At 38.4% G+C, this 19,879-nt stretch overlaps 1 protein-coding gene across 4 annotated transcripts in view; it reads right to left on the minus strand.

Annotated features, from left to right (window-relative positions):
* Positions 1-19,879, minus strand: part of POF1B (POF1B actin binding protein) — a 108,753-nt gene that overhangs the window by 35,832 nt on the left and 53,042 nt on the right. For all 4 annotated transcript variants that reach the window (XM_049107857.1, XM_035711846.2, XM_025431822.3 and 1 more), the window contains one exon: positions 858-988. In XM_049107857.1, coding sequence (XP_048963814.1) covers positions 858-988 — 131 coding nt within the window. The remainder of the gene's footprint in view (positions 1-857; positions 989-19,879) is intronic.

The raw sequence follows: 19,879 nt of genomic DNA on the forward strand, positions 1-19,879 counted from the left end.
CAAAAATGTTTAATCCATTTCTAGTACTTAGTAGCTGTTATGACCATAACTTTTGGGATGTAGCTTATGGAATTCATTTCATGACATAATATGCTCTCATCTATGCATGAATAGTTGATAAATTATTTCTGTATATATATTTAAATACATATTATTTAGTACATAATTATAAAATATACATATTTGCATTTGCACTAATTTACAGATGCTTATATAATTTATGTTTAATATGTTATATGTAATATATATTAAAATAATATGTAACATTTATTATAACACTAAATGTATATTAAATTCTGGCCTTTGTACATTGAGCACAAATCAATAGAAGATGAATAGCAGTGTATTGACAGTGGAATTGTATCTTGTATTATCACTATAATATTTTACAACAAGTCATAGTATACCATGCATTTTTTGAACTCCTTATCCAAGAGGTTGCATTTGCCATCAAAGTATGTTAGAAAAGAAGGTTCACAGAATTCTTTACTAATCTTAATTCTTTACTAATCTTAAAGAGATCACTTGTGTGATCTCTTTTGATGATTTTCATGAAGTATATTAACTCTTAAAATGAAACATTTGCTCATATAGTTACCCTGTTTATCCACTAAAAGTGCTAGAGTTTTGGAGTACCTGGCAGGCTCAATTTGATGGAGCATGCAACTCTTGATCTTGGGTTATGAGTCTGAGCCCCCTTTTGGGTGTAAAAACTACTTAAAACCCTAAAAAAAAGTACTAGAGTTTTGCTGTGAACCTAAAACTGCTCTAAAAAATAAACTATATTTAAAAAATACCAAAGTATCATCAAATGTTTGGTAGCTACAACATTGAGGTAAAAATGATATTTACAGTACCTTCCTCCAATTCTCTGCAAATGTTCTAATAAGCAGTAATATAGATCTGTATTTTTACGGCTTAGATCAGCAAGCAACTCTCCAAAATATTTGGGGTCCAACTTTTCAGGGCCATCATCTTGAATTATCACCTGAAGAAAGCATCAAGCACAATTATAAACAACATTAAGTATTTCTAAGTTAATAAATATTTTGAGAAAGTTATGTAACTTATTAATACAATTAACTCATTACAAAGTCATCACATGAATCAGCCCACTAAATTTTCTTTACATCTGAGGTACACATTTTACAATATGAGATGAATTTAAAGGAAAATCAACATTGCAATGACATTTTCAATTTTATTTCACTAATCTAAGTGACCCAATGAATGCAAAACTTGAATGATTTATATAAAAATTCTTGACATACATGCTTAAATAAAACAGTAAAACAAATCTCTAAATTGCCTATTATCACCACATGGCTTACTCTTCTGTTCCCTGTTGGAAAAGAACATGTGAATTATTTGAATTATAAAATAATTAATTTAAAAAATTAATTTTATTTGGACTTGCATCTTCTCGGTGAAAGGTAGCTTAATTTATTGGCATATCTTAAAGTTAGATTAAATTTGCTTTCTCAATTCAATACGTTTTTATGTATTTCTTCTTATATTCCCTCCAGTTATTATTCGGACTGAATATCTAGTCAATCTGACATGGAAAAGAGTAGCTAAGGGCGAAATGTAGAAAATTCATAGACTTCAAAGACATTTGAAATCCTAAACACAAATTACTATGAACAGTGTCCTAAATAAGACCTATTCTATTGCCTTCATATAATTTGGTACCTGTCATTTCAAAAATGTTGACACCTTGCCTTCCATCTCCAAAACAACACTACCTAGAGGCTAATAACTTAGATTGCATTCCATGCTACCTTTGTTATTGCATGTGGGACCAAAGGTGTCCTATAAATGCATTTATTATGATAAATGGACTTCAAATTTGAGCACTCATACTTCCTTTTCAACCTGTCCTCTGAATGCAGATGCTAAAAAATCATGGATGCTGAGGCAAATGGAAGATTTACAAAGATTGCAAAGTAAGCAAAGATGAGATTTCATAACCATGTCTGTGCTAAGTCATTTATAAAACAGATATACTGGGGTGCTTGTGTGTCACAGTATGTTAAACACCCAAATCTTAGTTTCAGCTCACATCATGATCTCAGGGTCATTAGACTGAACCCCACATTGGGCTCTACACTCAGCACAGAATCTGCTTGAGATTCTCTCTCCTCCCTCTGCCCCTCCCACTTGTGCTCTCTCTTTCCCTAAAATAAATAAATCTTAAAAAAATAAAATACAGATAAATATAAAAGGCCATATTCAAAGTGCAGTATAGTATTATCATGTTTTCATTAAGATATATATTTTTTTCACATTTTTGAAAGTCTTGATGAATCTACCACAATGTTATCTTGTTCATATACCCTCTGAAGTTGGTTTCTTAGAGAAGTAATGATTGCCTCCTAAAAAGAGTAAAGTCTCCTGTGTAAAGGCATGAGCAGATAAACTGGCAAAGTCAATATCATCATACAATATGTTAAAATGTCATAGAATTATTAAGTTGTGTATATTCAATATAAAACCTTCAAATGCTAGCATCAATATAATACCAGTTTTTATTTCCCAACATTTTCTCTGTTCAATCATAGTAGATTTCACTGCCCTGGGCACACATCATGTTATTCCTGTATCTAGTCTTTACTCATATTTTTCACTGCTTGGAATACTGTCTGCTTCTTGCTATGTATCCAAATCTTACCCAAACTTTGAACACCATCTCAAGATTGAATATCACCATGAAAATTGAAAGTACACCAGCCAACAAGCTAATTCAACTTACCTCTCTGTGCTCAATTTTCTTAAATTGTTTTCATATTATTTTACATATGTAAATCTTGTCCTCTCAGGACTCCCTATCCTGAAGAAATAAACTTAAGAGTAAAGAATGAGGGGAATTTGGGTGGCTCAGACAATTAAGGATCAACTCTTAGTTTTGGCTCAGGTCATGATCTCAGAGTCATGAGATTGAGTTCCATATTAGGCTGTATGCTCAGGGCAGAGTCTGCTTGAGATTCTCTCCCTCTCCCTCTGCTCCTCCTCCCATTCTCACTCTCTAAAATAAATAATTAATTTAAAAAAATCTTTTAAAAAAATGAGTCATACTATTTTTTGTCTCCAAAACATTTATTTAGTGAATTAAAATGCATGATATAAAATAACTATTAGGAATAATATTTAATTCCATTTAAGCCATGATATTTTTAAGAAAAAGTTATTTGGAAATTTGTCACATCACTTGAAGATGAATTAATAGCAGAATGTCAATTTTGCTAAACCAAAATTTTAAGGGAAGGAAAAACTTCAAAATATACGACATTCATAATAAACATATTCAGCCTAAACGTAATGAGGTATATAAAGGATATGAAGAAAATGAAGGGTTAGAGTGACTGCCCAAACTTCAAAACAACATTTTACAATAATTCTTTAGGAAGACAATCCCTCATAGACTTGTGTTAATGACACCAAAAATTTAGACAAAAATGTGGTTGAAATAATTGTTAGATTACGTTTTAATAGTTGAACTCAAAAGGTATATTAAATTTGCAAAAACTGTGAATCCCAAGCAAAAATTCTTTTCAGAAAGTATGTTTCTAAAAAACTTTTTCATGAATTATAATCTGCAGGGCATGAAAGAGTAAGTGATATTATTAACTATGTTACTTCTGCATCCTGTACATCAGAGATTTATTTAGACAGAAATTTTTTTAAGTATGACAGCAGAGTAAACTGATTATTTTAACTTTTTCTGCTTTACTCGCCTACTTGTCTCGGTCTCACAGAAAACAATAAAGTGTATCTGATTGGAAAAATACTTCTAGAACAAAAAATCCATCTTTAACAACTGCTATGCAACTCTTATTGACAAAGGAAGAAACATAATGAAGGCGATAAGTAATTTAGAAATTTCAGGTATGTTCTATTAGTTCTATGCATAGAAAGTAAACATAGCTAAACATAATTCAGAGAATAACTGTCTTTAAGTGGGAATATAATAGTCTGGTCATCCTTCAGCCAAAGACAGATTTTATGACATGTAAGAGATTTCGGAACTACTTTATCAAGATATTCCAACAAAATATGATAGCACTCATACATACACTCATACATGCTAAAACAGGCTGGGGATGCTTGGGTAGCTCAGCGATTGAGCCTCTGCCTTCTGCTCAGGGTATGATCCCAGGGTCGGGGATTGAGTACCACATTCGGCTCCCTGTGAGGAGCATGCTTCTCCCTCTATATGTCTGCCTCTCTCTGTGCCTTCATGAATAAATAAATAAAATCTTTAAAAACGGCTGACTGAATGCATGAAAATTGTTTATTTGCAGAAAACTGCTAAACAAATCACCAACTATGTATGCCAAAAGTGCAAGTATTATTTAGTTGATGCCTGATGCAAAGATCCTATTGTTCTACTCAGGAAAAGATGCTAAATTATTGTGCATGTGATATAGCTTAGATGCAGTTGAAATTCAGAGGTAATTTTGTTATCTGGAAAACCAAACACATTGTTCCACTGTTACATTTTATTTTATTACTTTTTAAAAATAAATTTATTTTTATTGGTGATCAATTTGCCAACATACAGAATAACACCCAGTGCTCATCCTGTCAAGTGCCCCCCTGAGTGCCCATCACCCATTCACCCCCACCACCGCCCTCCTCCCCTTTCACCACCCCTAGTGTGTTTCCCAGAGTTAAGAGTCTTCGTGTTCTGTCTCCCTTTCTGATATTTCCCACACATTTCTTCTCGCTTCCCTTATATTCCCTTTCACTATTATTTATATCCCCCAAATGAATGAGAACATATAATGTTTGTCCTTCTCCGATTGACTTATTTCACTCAGCATAATACCCTCCAGTTCCATCCATCTTGAAGCAAATGGTGGGTATTTGTCATTTCTAATGGCTGAGTAATATACCATTGTATACATACATAAACCACATCTTCTTTATCCATTCATCTTTCGATGGACACCGAGGCTCCTTCCACAGTTAGGCTATTGTGGACATTGCTGCTATAAACATTGGGGTGCAGGTGTCCCGGTGTTTCATTGCATCTGAATCTTTGGGGTAAATCCCCAGCAGAGCAATTGCTGGGTCATAGGGCAGGTCTATTTTTAACTCTTTGAGGAACCTCCACACAGTTTCCAGAGTGACTGCACAGGTGCACATTCCCACCAACAGTGTAAGAAGGTTCCCTTTTCTCCGCATCCACTCCAACATTTGTGGTTTCCTGCCTTGTTAATTTTCCCCATTCTCACTGGTGTCAGGTGGTATCTCATTGTGGTTTTGATTTGTATTTCCCTGATGGCAAGTGATGCAGAGCATTTTCTCATATGCATGTTGGCCATGTCTATGTCTTCCTCTGTGAGATTTCTGTTCATGTCTTTTGCCCATTTCATGATTGGATTGTTTGTTTCTTTGGTGTTGAGTTTAAGAAGTTCTTTATAGATCTTGGAAACTAGCCCTTTATCTGATACCTCATTTGCAAATATCTTCTCCCATTCTGTAGGTTGTCTTTTAGTTTTGTTGACTGTATCCTTTGCTGTGCAAAAGCTTCTTATCTTGATGAAGTCCCAATAGTTCATTTTTACTTTTGTTTCTTTTGCCTTCGTGGATGTATCTTGCAAGAAGTTACTGTGGCCGAGTTCAAAAAGGGTGTTGCCTGTGTTCTCCTCTAGGATTTTGATGGAATCTTGTCTCACATTTAGATCTTTCATCCATTTTGAGTTTATTTTTGTGTATGGTGAAAGACAGTGATCTAGTTTCATTCTTCTGCATGTGGATGTCCAATTTTCCTAGCACCATTTATTGAAGAGACTGTCTATCTTCCAGTGGATAGTCTTTGCTCCTTTATCGAATATTAGTTGACTATAAAGTTGAGGGTCCAATTCTGGATTCTCTATTGTGTTCCATTGATCTATGTGTCTGTTTTTGTGCCAGTACCACACTGTCTTGATGACCACAGCTTTGTAGTAGAACCTGAAATCTGGCATTGTGATGCCCCGAGTGTGTTTTTCTTTTTTAAAATTCCCCTGGCTATTCGGGGTCTTTTCTGATTCCACACAAATCTTAAAATAATTTGTTCTAACTCTCCGAAGAAAGTCCATGGTATTTTGATAGGGATTGCATTAAACGTATAAATTTCCCTGGGTAACATTGACATTTTCACAATATTAATTCTTCTAAACCATGAGCATGGTATATTTTTCCATCTCTTTGTGTCTTCCTCAGTTTCTTTCAGAAGTGTTCTATAGATTTTAGGGTATAGATCATTTACCTCTTTGGTTAGGTTTATTCCTAGGTATCTTATGCTTTTGGGTACAATCATCAATTGGATTGACTCCTTAATTTCTCTTGTCTCATTGTTAGTGTATAGAAATGCCACTGACTTCTGGGCATTGATTTTGTATCCTGCCATGCTGCCAAATTGCTGTATGAGTTCTAGCAATCTTGGGGTAAAGGCTTTTGGGTTTTCTAGGTAGAGTATCATGTCATTGGCGAAGGGGGAGAGTTTGACTTCTTCTTTGCCAATTTGAATGCGTTTAATGTCTTTGTCTGATTGCTGAGGCTAGGACTTCCAGTACTATGTTGAATACCAGTGGTGAGAGTGGACATCCCTGTCTTGTTCCTGATCTTAGGGGAAAGGCTCCCAGTGCTTCCCCATTGAGAATAATATTTGCTGTGGGCTTTTCGTAGATGGCTTTTAAGATGTCGAGGAATGTTCCCTCTATCCCTACACTCTGAAGAGTTTTGATCAGGAATGGATGCTGTATTTTGTCAAATGCTTTCTCTGCATCTAATGAGAGCATCCTATGGTTCTTGGTTTTTCTCTTGCTGATATGATAAATCACATTGATTGTTTTACGAGTGTTGAACCAGCCTTGTGTCCCGGGAATAAATCCTACTTGGTCATGGAGAATATTTTTCTTAATGTACTCTTGGGTCCTATTGGCTAGTATCTTGTTGAGAATTTTTGCATCCATGTTCATCAGGGATATTGGTCTATAATTCTTCTTCTTGGTGGGGTCTTTGTCTGGTTTTATAATTAAGGTGATGCTGGCCTCATAGGACAAGTTTGGTTGGACTCCATCTCTTTCTATATTTCCAAACAGCTTTAGTAGAATAGGTATGGTATCTTCTTTAAACGTTTGATAGAATTCCCCTGGGAAGCCATCTGGCCCTGGACTCTTGTCTCTTGGGAGGTTTTTGATGACTGCTTCAATTTCCTCCCTGGTTATTGGCCTGTTCAGGTTTTCTATTTCTTCCTGTTCCAGGTTTGGTAGTTTGTGGCTTTCCAGAAATACGTCCATTTCTTCTAGATTGCCTAATTGATTGGCATATAGCTGTTCATAATATGTTTTTCATTTGTATTTCCTTGGTGTTGGTAGAGATCTCTCCTTTCTCATTCATGATTTTATTAATTTGAGTCTTCTCTCTCTTTTTTTTAATACGGCTGCTTAATGGGGATCCCTGGGTGGCACAGCGGTTTGGCGCCTGCCTTTGGCCCAGGGGGCGATCCTGGAGACCCGGGATCAAATCCCACGTCGGGCTCCCGGTGCCTGGAGCCTGCTTCTCCCTCTGCCTATGTCTCTTCCTCTCTCTCTCTTTCTCTCTGTGACTATCATAAATAAATAAAAATTTTAAAAAAGGCTGCCTAATGGTTTATCTATCTTATTAATTCTTTCAAAGAACCAACTCCTGGTTTGTTGATCTGTTCCACAGTTCTTCTGGTCTCGATTGCGTTGAGTTCTGCTCAAATCTTTACTAACTCACTTCTTCTCCTAGGTGTAGGATCTATTTGCTGTTTTTCTCTAGCTCCTTTAGGTGTAAGGTTAGCTTTTGTATTTGAGTTCTTTCCAGTTTTTGGATGGATGCCTGTGTTGCGATGTATTTCCCCCTCAGGACTGCTTTTGCTGCATCCCAAAGATTTTGAACAGTTATATGTTCATTCTCATTAGTTTCCATGAATCTTTTTAATTCTTCCTTAATTTCCTGGTTGACCCTTTCATCTTTTAGCAGGATGGTCCTTAACCTCCTCGTGTTTGAAGTCCTTCCAAACTTTTTGTTGTGATTTAGTTCTAATTTCAAGGCATTATGGTCTGAGAATATGCAGGGGACGATCCCAATCTTTTGGTATCGGTTCAGACCCGATTTGTAACCCAGTGTGTGGTCTATTCTGGAGAAAGTTCCATGTGCACTTGAGAAGAATGTGTATTCAGTTGAGTTTGGATGTAAAGTTCTGTAGATATCTGTGAAATCCATCTGGTCCAGTGTATCATTTAAAGCTCTCGTTTCGTTGGAGATGTTGTGCTTAGAAGATCTATCGAGTGTAGAAAGCGCTAGATTCAAGTCAGCAAGTATAAGTGTATTATTATCTAAGTATCTCTTAACTTTGGTTATTAATTGGTATATTTGGCAGCTCCCACATTCGGGGCATATACATTGAGGATTGTTAAGTCCTCTTGGTGGATAGATCCTTGAAGTATGATATAGTGTCCCTCTTCATCTCTCACTACAGTCTTCAGGGTAAATTTTAGTTTATCTGATATAAGGATGGCTACCCCTGCTTTCTTTTGAGGACCATTTGAATGGTAAATGGTTCTCCAACCTCCTACTTTCAGGCTGTAGGTGTCCTTCTGTCTAAAATGAGTCTCTTGTAGACAGCAAATAGATGGGTCCTGCTTTTTTTATCCAGTCTGACACCCTGCGCCTTTTGATGGGGTCATTAAGCCCGTTCACGTTCAGTGTTACTATTGAAAGATATGAGTTTATTGTCATCATGTTATCTATTCAGTCCTTGATTTTGTGGATTGTTCCACTGTACTCTCTATTTCCTGGTCTGAATGCCTGTTTCCCTTCCCAGATTAGGAAAGTTTTCAGCTATGATTTGTTCAAATACATATTCTGGACCTCTGGCCCTTTCGGCGCCCTCAGGAACCCCAATTAAACGTAGGTTTTTCTTCCTCAGGCTGTCGTTTATTTCCCTTAATCTATCTTCATGGTCTTTTAATTGTTTGTTTCTTTTTTCCTCAGTTTCCCTCTTTGCCATCAACTTGTCTTCTATGTCACTCACTCGTTCTTCCACCTCGTTAACCGTCGTCTTTAGAACTTCTAGTTTGGATTGCATCTCATTCAATTGATTTTTAATTTCTGCCTGATTAGATCTAAATTCTGCAGTCATGAAATCTCTTGAGTCCTTTATGCTTTTTTCTAGAGCCACCAGTAGCTTCATAACAGGGCTTCTGAATTGGCTTTCTGTCATTGAAGTGTAATCCAAATTTTGTAACTCTCTGGAAGAGAGGACTGTTTCTGATTCTTTCTTTTGAGGTTCGGTTTTCCTTCTAGTCATTTTGCTCAGTGCAGAGTGGCCAAAAACAAGTTGTATTGGGAAAAGGAGAAAAAGAGAGGAGAGAAAGAAGGAAAGAAAAGAGAAAAAGAAAAAAGAAAAAAGGAAGAAAAAAGAAAAAAAAGTGAAGAAAAAGATAAAGAAGAAAGGGTGGGGGAAGCAAACAAATCAAAAAGCAAAAAAAAAAAAAAAAAAAAAAACATGGGGAAGTAAGTATCTTCTGTTTCTGTATACTTTAAGTCCCTTGACTTCCCCTGGAACTTGTCCGTCTAGCTGGTCTTCTGGGGGAGGGGCCTGTTGTGCTGATTTTCACGTGTTAGCACTTGGAGGAGCTGCTCTGCCCCTTGCCTGGTGCAGGGCTCAGTGGGGGTTGTTTACCCCATGAGCCCCAGGAGGAACAACCACAGTGACCTCGGCCAGCTCTGGAGCCCTGTATTCAGCTCCCACAGTAACTATGGAGCTCTCAGCCTGCAGGGCCTGGAGGCTCCGGGGCGGGCCGCTGATCTGCTCAGCTCTGGGCAGGAGCGTCCTTGCTGTCCTGGGCCCTCCCAGCCTCTGCCTGTCCCGGGGGGAGGACGGATTCTGGGCTGTGTCCCCAGCACCCTGTGCTCCCGGGCCTGCGCTGTTGGATTCGCGCTCCCAGCCGGGCAGCCCCCTCTCCTCAGAGCCACCGCCCGAGCCCCTCCGAGCTGCTCCCGGGTCCAGCCGTGCACGCGTTGCAGCCCTTTAGAGAGCTCAGCGCACTCTCCTGGGCACGCAGGTGTCTGTTAGTGTCCCAGGTAGCCCGAGGGCATCCCTGCCCTCCTGGGGTCCTGCTCTAACTCCCTGCCAGCCCCTTTCCGCCGGGAAGATTGGTGAAGCTCCTGCTTCTCCAGGACGGGGCTTTTCTGTCCTGGGGGCACTTGCCCCGGCCTCAGCCCGGCTCCTCGCGGGGCCCCTCCCCCTTGGATGCCTTTTGTTTCTTTATTTCTTTTTCCCCGTCTTCCTACCTTGATAGAAGCGCGAACTCTTCTCACTGTAGCATTCCAGCTGTTCTATCTTTAAATCTCAGGCCGATTTCGTAGATTTTCAGGATGATTTGAAGGTTATCTAGGTAATTTTGTGGGGACACGTGACTTGGGCACCCTACTCTTCAGCTATCTTGCCCCTCCCTCCACTGTTACATTTTAAATGCAATGTTTAAGTGACAGGTTTTTTAAGCGATGGCATAAAGTAGCAAACAAAATATCAGAATGTTTTAGTTTGTGGGACTATTTTTATAAAACTACATTATAAATACTGATCCAATCTTCAATTCAAAAACTGGAGAGAGGTCTTTCAATCACAATTAAAGAGAAAAGTTTAATAACTTACCATAAAACCATCAGTGGTACCCTATACTACAGCTAGATAAAAACATGTTTTTCTTCATCAATCTTACTTGAGAGAGAACATCTATTTAGTACTGTAAAATGTAGTGTGGTAACCACAAAAACAAGCTAGCCACAGACTGAAGTTATTGTTTCTATGTTATAATAATATTGAAATTGTAATAATAATTTTTTATTTTAAACAAATCAAGATTTATTATTTCTTGGAAGTCAATTCTATATTGAGAATACTCATCTTAGGTCTTGACTAAAGAGTGATTTTAACAACTGCCATAAGCAGCTAGCCATAATGTGTATTTGCTGCATTCTAAACTCCACAGGAAAGCTATATTAAGAAATTTTGTTTTCCTAGTAGCCAAATACACCCAACATGAAAAGAAATTAAAATCCAATTACAAAGAAATAGCAACTTTAATAACACGGATTGTCATTTATCACTCTTGACACTGAAAATAATTTCTAAATCAAAATAATCCATACAAGGGAATGGATAGGGGTATAAGATGGCCATTCTCATATGTTGCTGATACTTTTTAAAGGCAACTTAATGATCCATGTCAAGTATCTGTATCAAATACCATATAGTTTGGAACCAGTAATTTCTATTCTAGGAGTCTAAACATACCTCAGATTTGTAGACAAAAAAATGTACAAGATTATTATGTTTGCATTATTTACAGAGGCAAAAAGAAATGAACATAAGAACAATTGTTAAATCTATGATTACATATTAAGTGCTTATAAAAGTTATGTTTTGAAAAGTGGTGTATATGTTTATATATAAAGGCTATAATTAATTTATTAATGGATTAATCATATTACTTTTTGGTGAAAGAACTGTAGTTGTTTTTCCTATAAGTTTATGCATATGTGTATAGTTCCAAATTTTTCACAAAGAACATGTGCAGGTATAATTCACTTCAATGAACAGAGAAATAAAGTGGGGATTGGGAAGAACAATAAGTCAATCATCTGCTTTGTGTCCATCTCTCTATTCACAAAAGTGCAAAGATGATGATAGGTATAACTACTGGTTTTCACATTAGAAGTTCTCTATGTCAAAAAGAGTTGGAGGTGGTGGTGTTAGACTTGTAATTTTGGCAGATCTCTTTTTTTTTTACAAGAAGCTTGTCCTTTCAAGCTGTTATATGCCATTTTTTTCACTATTTTTTTTATTTTTCTGTAATTTCAGAGCCTCTCTATGCTTCATTTCTGCTTTTCTTCTTTCTGCCAGAGCATTAAAATCAGGTTCATATTCTTTCACCTGTTAGTGTCTTTCCCCCATACTTCTTAAACTTGCAAAATATTTTTTCCAAATCTTTATTTTCTGAATTTGTGATTCTTTCCATTCTGTCCCTTAGTTTCTCTGCTGAATGAGTTAATTGTTGATTTCTCCTGCTTTATATTTTCTTTTATCTGTAAAGCAATATTCCTTTCCTGTTCTCGAACTGCAGTAATCTTAGTTTTTGTCAACTTTCATAATCTTCCTTTAAAATGCAAGCTTCCTCATTAGGATGCAGTCTCAGCTTGCCAGCATTCACTGTCTTTCTTTTCATTTCTGGGTATTTCAAATATAAAGGTTCTGAGAACTAGGAACCTGGAGTCAGGAACCACAGCTCAGACAGAGAAGGACTCAGCACCTGTGCCCCACCAGCTTCACAACAGTCTTTTGTGTACCTGCAAGGCAGCAATCCCCAAGTTCCCATCACTCTGAGTCATACTTCTTGATATATCCTATAGTAACTAGCACAATTCTGGTTGAACACCGTGTGGTTAGTTGCTCAGTAAATACTTACTGAATTGAAAGAAATCACCTATATACCTGGTCAGAAGTGATCCCAAATGCTAGTTGACTCTGGAAATAGTTTTTTTTTTTACAGGTTTCTCTCTTAAAAAGCTGTCCAAGAATGGTTAAAGCCAAAAAAGAGTATAGATAGCACTTCCTCAAGAATGTCATGATGATCCTTTACATTCTCTTCATAAGTTTAGGTTAAGTCTAATTACAGCAACTAAACTGAATTCCTTGCAAAGTAAGAGATGACATTTGAGTTTTACCTAGATATCTATATCTTGGCAGTAAGCTCCTTAGTGGTAGGCCCCTATCAGGAAATGAAGATCAAAACTGGGCAAGTCTTTATTCAAAATAATCAAATGAGCACTTTTGATTTCAAGTTTTACACATGCATTTCTCCCGAATGAAGCATCTATATATTTAACAAACTGAGAGTGGCTTAAAAACATAGTTTCCAATATGATTTTAAAATTAAAGATTAATTGGATATGGGGAAAATATAGCTGCCATATCAGTGTCATTCTATGATCTTCAGATTATTTCATTGCTGTAGCTGGCCAGATAGATAACCCCTCTCTGCTTCACCTCTCTATGTGTGCCCCTTCCAAACTGTACCTTTCTGAAGTAGAAGAGGATATTTCTTTAGGCAAAAAATATTCAAGTGCTGAGCTTCCATTAGAATTTCCAAAGAACTGAAGATGGCGGAAGAGTAGGGTCCCCAAGTCACCTGTCCCCACCAACTTACCTAGATAACTTTCAAATCATCCTGAAAACCTACGAATTTGGTCTGAGATCTAAAGAGGGAACAGCTGGAATGCTACAGTGAGAAGAGATTGTGCTTCTGTCATGGTAGGATGACAGAAAAAAAAAGAAATAAAAAAGCATCCAAGGCGGAGGGGCCCCCATGAGGAGCCAAGCCAAGGACAGTCGGCGAGTACCCCCAGGACAAGAAAGCCCAGGCCCAGAGAAGCAGGAGCTTCACCAATTTTCCAGGACAGAAAAGCGCTGGCAGGGAGCTCGGGCAGGATCCCAGGAGGGGTGGGGGGGGGGATGCCCTCAGGCTCCCAGGGGCACTGAGGACCTGCAACCTGGGGGAGAGCGTGCCACACTCCCTGGCTAAGATCCTTAAAGGGCTGCAGGGCCCGCCTGTCGGGGGCCCCGGGAGCAGCTCCAGGGACAACTCAGGCAGTGGCTCCGCGTGGAGGGGAACACGTGCCCCACGAGTGAGATTCCAGCGGGGCAGGCCACGAAGCCTAGGGCACTGGGGGACACAGCCCAAGATCTGACCCTCCCCCCAGGACAGGCAGAGGCGGGGAGGACATAGGACAGTGAGGACGCTCCTGCCACCCAGGTGACCCCAATTTGTGCAGATCGGGACCCCCGCCTGGGAGCATCCAGACCCCTGCGGACTGGGAACTATAGTAGTTACTGTGGGAGCTGACTCTAGAGCTGGGGAGCTGGCCACCGCCACTGTTGTTGTTCCTCCTGGTGTCACCTTGTATCTGGGACAGAGCAGGGGCCTCACAAGATAAACAGCACCCACTGAGCCCTGCACCTGGCAGGGGGCTGGGCAACACCCCCAGGTGCACACACCTAAGAGTCAGCACAGCAGGCCCCTGTCCCAGATGATCAGCTAGAAGGGGCATGATATTGACCAAGCAGCACTGGAAAGTGCCAGGGGAAGTCGAGGGATTTACAGTATATAGAATCAGAGGATACTCCCTCTTGTTTTTTGTTTTCTGTTTGATTCCCCCCCTTTTTCTCTCTTTTTCTCCCTTTTCCAGTACAACTTATTTTTGACCACACTGCACTGAGAAAAATGACTAGAAGGAAAAACTCACCACAAAAGGAAGCGAAACAGTCCTCTCTCCCACAGAGTTACAAAATTTGGATTACAACTGAACGTCAGAAAGCCAATTCAGAAGCACAATTATAAAGCTACTGGTGGCTCTAGAAAAAAAGCATAAAGGACTCAAGAGACTTCATGAATGCAGAATTTAGATCTAATCAGGCAGAAATTAAAAATCAATTGAATGAGATGCAATCCAAACAGGAGGTCTTAACGATGAAGGTTAATGAGGTAGAAGAACGGGTGAGTGACATAGAAGACAAGTTGATGCCAAGGAAGGAAACTGAGGAAAAAAAGAGACAAACTATTAAAACATCATGAAGATAGATTAAGGGAAATAAATGACAGGCTCAGAAGGAAAAACCTACATTTAATTGGAGTTCCCAAGGGCGCAGAAAGGGACAGACGTCCAGAAAGTGTATTTGAACAAATATATCTGAGAACTTCCCTAACATGGGGAGGGAAACAGGCTTTCAGATCCAGGAAATAGAGAGATCCCCCCCTAAAATCAATAAAAACTGTTCAACACCTTGACATTTAATAGTGAAACTTGCAAATTCCAAAGATAAAGAGAAGATCCTTAAAGCAGCGAGAAACAAGAAATCCCTAAACTTCATGGGGAGAAGTACTAGGGTAACAGCAGAAGTCTCCACAGAGACCGGGAAGGCCAGAAAGGGCTGGCAGGATATATTCAGGGTCCTAAATGAGAGGAACCTGCAACCAAGAATACTTTATCCAGCAAGGCTCTCATACAGAATAGAAGGAGAGGTAAAGAGCTTCCAAGAGAGGCAGAAACTGAAAGAATATGTGACACCAACCAGCTCTGCACGAAATATTAAGGGGGACTCTGTAAAAAAAGAGGAAGTCCAAGGAAATAAATCCACAAAAACAGAGACTGAATAAGTATCATGATGACACTAAATTCATATCTTTCGACAGTAACTCTGAACGTGAATGGGCTAATGACTCCATCAAAAGGCACAGGGTTTCAGACTGGATAAAAAGCAAGACCCATCTATTTGCTGTCTACAAGAGACTCATTTTAGACATAAGGACACCTACAGCCTAAAAAAAAAAAAGGTTGGAGAACCATGTACCATTCAAATGGTCCCCAAAAGAAAGCAGGGGTAGCCATCATATATAAATTAAAGTATATCCTAACGACTGTAGTAAGAGAAGAAGAGGGACACTATATCATACTTCAAGGCTCTATCCAACAAGAGGACCTAACAATCATGAATATCTATGCCCCAAATGTGGGAGCTGCCAAGTATATCAATCAATTAATAACCGAAGTTAAGACATACTTAGATAATAATACACTTATACTTGGTGACTTGAACACATCGTTTTCTATAATCGACAGATATTCTAAGCACAACATCTGCAAAGAAACAAGAACTTTAAATGATACACTGGACCTGATGGATTTCACAGATATTTATAGAACTTCATATCCCAATGCAACTGAATATACATTCTTCTCAAGTGCACATGGCACTTTCTCCAGAATAGAACAAATACTGGATCACAAAGCAGGTCTTAACTGATACCAAAAGATTGAGATAAGCCCCTGCATATTTTCAGACCATAATGCTTTGAAATTAGAACTAAATCACAAGAAGAAGTTTGGAAGGAATTCAAACACGTGGAGGTTAAGGACCATCTTACTAAAGATGAAAGGGTCAACCATGAAATTAAGGAAGAATTAAAAAGATTCATGGAAACTAATGAGAATGAAGATACAACCATTCAAAATCTTTGGGATGCAGCAAAAGCAGTCCTGAGGGGGAAATACATCGCAATACAAGCATCCATCCAAAACTGGAAAGAACTCAAATACAAAAGCTAACCTTACACCTAAAGGAGCTAGAGGAAAAACAGCAAATAGATCCTACACCCAGCAGAAGAAGAGAGTTAATAAAGATTCAAGCAGCTCTCAACGAAATCAAGACCAGAAGAACTGTGGAACAGATCAACAAAACCAGGAGTTGGTTCTTTGAAAGAATTAATAAGATAGATAAACCATTAGCCAGCCTTATTCAAAAGAAGAGAGAGAAGACTCAAATTAATAAAATTATGAATGAGAAAGGAGAGATCACTACCAACACCAAGGAAATACAAACGATTGTAAAAACATATTATGAACAGGTATACGCCAATAAATTAGGCAATCTAGAAGAAATGGACGCATTCTTGGAAATCCACAAACTACCGAAACTGGAACAGGAAGAAATAGAAAACCTGAACAGGCCAATAACCAGGGAGGAAATTGAAGCAGTCATCAAAAACCTCCCAAGACACAAGACTACAGGGCCAGATGGCTTCCCAGGGGAATTCTATCAAACGTTAAAGAACAAACCATACCTATTGTACTAAAGCTGTTTGGAAAGATAGAAAGAGATAGAGTATTTCCAAACTCGTTCTATGAGGCCAGCATCACCTTAATTCCAAAACCAGATAAAGACCCCACCAAAAAGAAGAATTATAGACCAAAATCCCTGATAAGCATGGATGCAAACATTCTCAACAAAATACTAGCCAATAGGATCCAACAATACATTAAGAAGATTATTCACCATGACCAAGTGGGATTTATCCCCGGGATGCAAGGCTGGTTCAACACTCGTAAAACAATCAATGTGATTCATCATATCAGCAAGAGAAAAAACAAGAACCATATGATCCTCTCCATAGATGCAGAGAAAGCATTTGACAAAATACAGCATCCATTCCTGATCAAAACTCTTCAGAGTGTAGGGGTCGAGGAACATTGATCTGCATCTTAAAAGCCATCTACAAAAAGCCCACAGCAAATATCATTCTCAATGGGGAAGCACTAGGAGCCTTTCCCCTAAGATCAGGAATGAAACAGGGATGTCCACTCTCACCATTGCTGTTCAACATAGTACTAGAAGTCCTACCCTCAGGAATCAGGCAACAAATAGAAATAAAAGGCATTGAAATTGGCAAAGAAGAAGTCAAACTCTCGCTTTTCACAGATGACATGATATTGTACGTAGAAAACCCAAAGGACTCCACCCCAAGATTGATAGAACTCATTCAGCAATTCAGCAGTGTGGCAGGATACGAAATCAATACCCAGAAATCAGTGGCATTTCTATACACTAACAATGAGACTAAAGAAAGGGAAATTAAGGAGTCAATCCCATTTATAATTCCTCCGAAAAGCATAAGATTCCTAGGAATAAACCTAAACAAAGAGGTAAAGGATCTATACCCTAAAAACTACAGAACACTTCTGAAAGAACTTGAGGAAGACAGAAAGAGATGGAAAAATATTCCATGCTCATGGATTGGAAGAATTAATATTGTGAAAATGTCAATGTTACCCAGGGCAATTTACACGTTTAATGCAATCCCTATCAAAATACCATGGACTTTCTTCAGGGAGTTGGAACAAATAATCTTAAGATTTGTGTGCAATCAGAAAAGACCCCGAATAGCCAGGGGAATATTGAAAAAGAAAACCATAGGTGGGGGCATCACAATGCCAGATTTTAGGTTGTACTGCAAAGCTGTGGTCATCAGGACAGTGTGGTACTGGCACTAAAACAGACACATAGGTCAATGGAACAGAATAGAGAATCCAGAAGTGGACCCTCAACTTTATGGTCAACTAATATTCGATAAAGGAGGAAAGACTATCCATTGGAAGAAAGACAGTCTCTTCAATAAATGGTGCTGGGAAAGTTGGACATCCACATGCAGAAGAATGAAACTAGACCACTCTCTTTCACCATACACAAAGATAAACTCAAAATGGGTAAAAGATCTAAATGTGAGACAAGATTCCATCAAAATCCTAGAGGAGAACACAGGCAACACCCTTCTTGAACTTGCCCACAGCAACTTCTTGCAAGATACATCCATGAAGGCAACAGAAACAATCAACAAAACTAAAAGACAGCCTACAGAGTGGGAGAAGATATTTGCAAATGACCTATCAGATAAAGGTCTAGTATCCAAGATCTATAAAGAACTTATGGAACTCAAGAGCAAAAATACTATCCAATCATGAAATAGGCAAAAGACATGAACAGAAATGTCACCAAATATATAGACATAGGCATCAAGCACATGAGAAAATGCTCCGCATCCCTTGCCATTAGGGAAATACAAATCAAAACCACAATGAGACACCACTTCACACCAGTGAGAATGGTGAAATTTAACAAGACAGAAAACAACAAATGTTGGCAGGGTGAATGTTGCAGTGAAACTCCGGGACACCTACACCCTGATGTTTCTAGCATCAGTGTCCACAATAGCCAAATTGTGGAAGGAGCTTCGGTGTCCATTAAAAGATGAATGGATAAAGAAGATGTGGTTTATGTATACAATGGAGTATTACTCAACCATTAGAAACGACAAATACCCACTATTTGCTTCGACGTGGAGGGACCTGGAGGGTATTATGATGAGTGAAATAAGTCAATCAGAAAAGGACAAATATTATATGGTCTCATTCATTTGGGGAGTATAAAAATTACTGAAAGGGATTAAAGGTAAAGGAAAGAAATGGGTGAAAATATCAGTGAGTTTGAGAAAGCATGAGAGACACCTAACTCTAGGAAACAAACAAGGGGTAGTGAAAAGGGAGGTGGGCGGGGGGTTGGGTGCCTGGGTGATGGGCACTGAGGGGGACACTTGGCGGGATGCACACTGCGTGTTATGCTATATGTTGGCAAATTGAACTCCAATAAAAAAAGTTAAAAAAAATACCATCTACCATAGTACCTGAATATAGTAAATGCTAAGTAAACATTTGTTGCAAGGTAAGTAGTAAGTTGTTTGTTATAAAGGATGAAATTGATGCTAAATGTTAAGTATGATAGATGGAAAAGCACTAGCTGGTAGAGGTGTTTTAATAAAGCATACTGAACATGGACTTCAGTGAAACTCTGATCAAGGTTTTGTTTGCTACTTTTTGGGGTGTATGTGTGTGTGTGTGTATGTGTGTGTGTGTGTGTACACTTTTACATGCTATAAAATGAGATGATTTTTTCACTCCCAACCACGTGAAAAAACGTAGGTGGTTTGGATTGCCATTTTACAATGAATACAGGTGATTGAATCTGTAAAATTTTGTGAAAGCTTACATTATTCTTTCTGACTAGAAAATAAAATGTATGATATTTTCCTATAGTACAAGTAACTGTCAAGACTTCACGAAGCTTTTTCTCATGGGCAATGGAAACTTTGTCACTAATCAGGTTTTCCCTTTTTTCTTTTCTATGGTTTTGAGAAAGCTCAGAGTGATGATTTTAGCCTGGTTTTCCTAATGACGTGGAACGGTATGGTCTGCATGTCTGTGTACTCTTTTCCTTCTGGTGTTATTACTCCATTATATTAACACAGTCCCTGACAGCTTTTTCTATCTTATTACCTCTTATTTGTTCTCTTAAGCTACTCAAAATTCTTTTTTTTCTCCTTTTTTGTATTGAAGTGGGATATATATCAAAGAAATCAATATTAAATGAATATGCATTTTTTAAAAAATAATTTCTTGGTAACGCCTT

The sequence above is a fragment of the Canis lupus genome, chromosome X (genome assembly GCF_003254725.2).
Source record: "Canis lupus dingo isolate Sandy chromosome X, ASM325472v2, whole genome shotgun sequence".
Taxonomy (NCBI): Eukaryota; Metazoa; Chordata; class Mammalia; order Carnivora; family Canidae; genus Canis; species Canis lupus.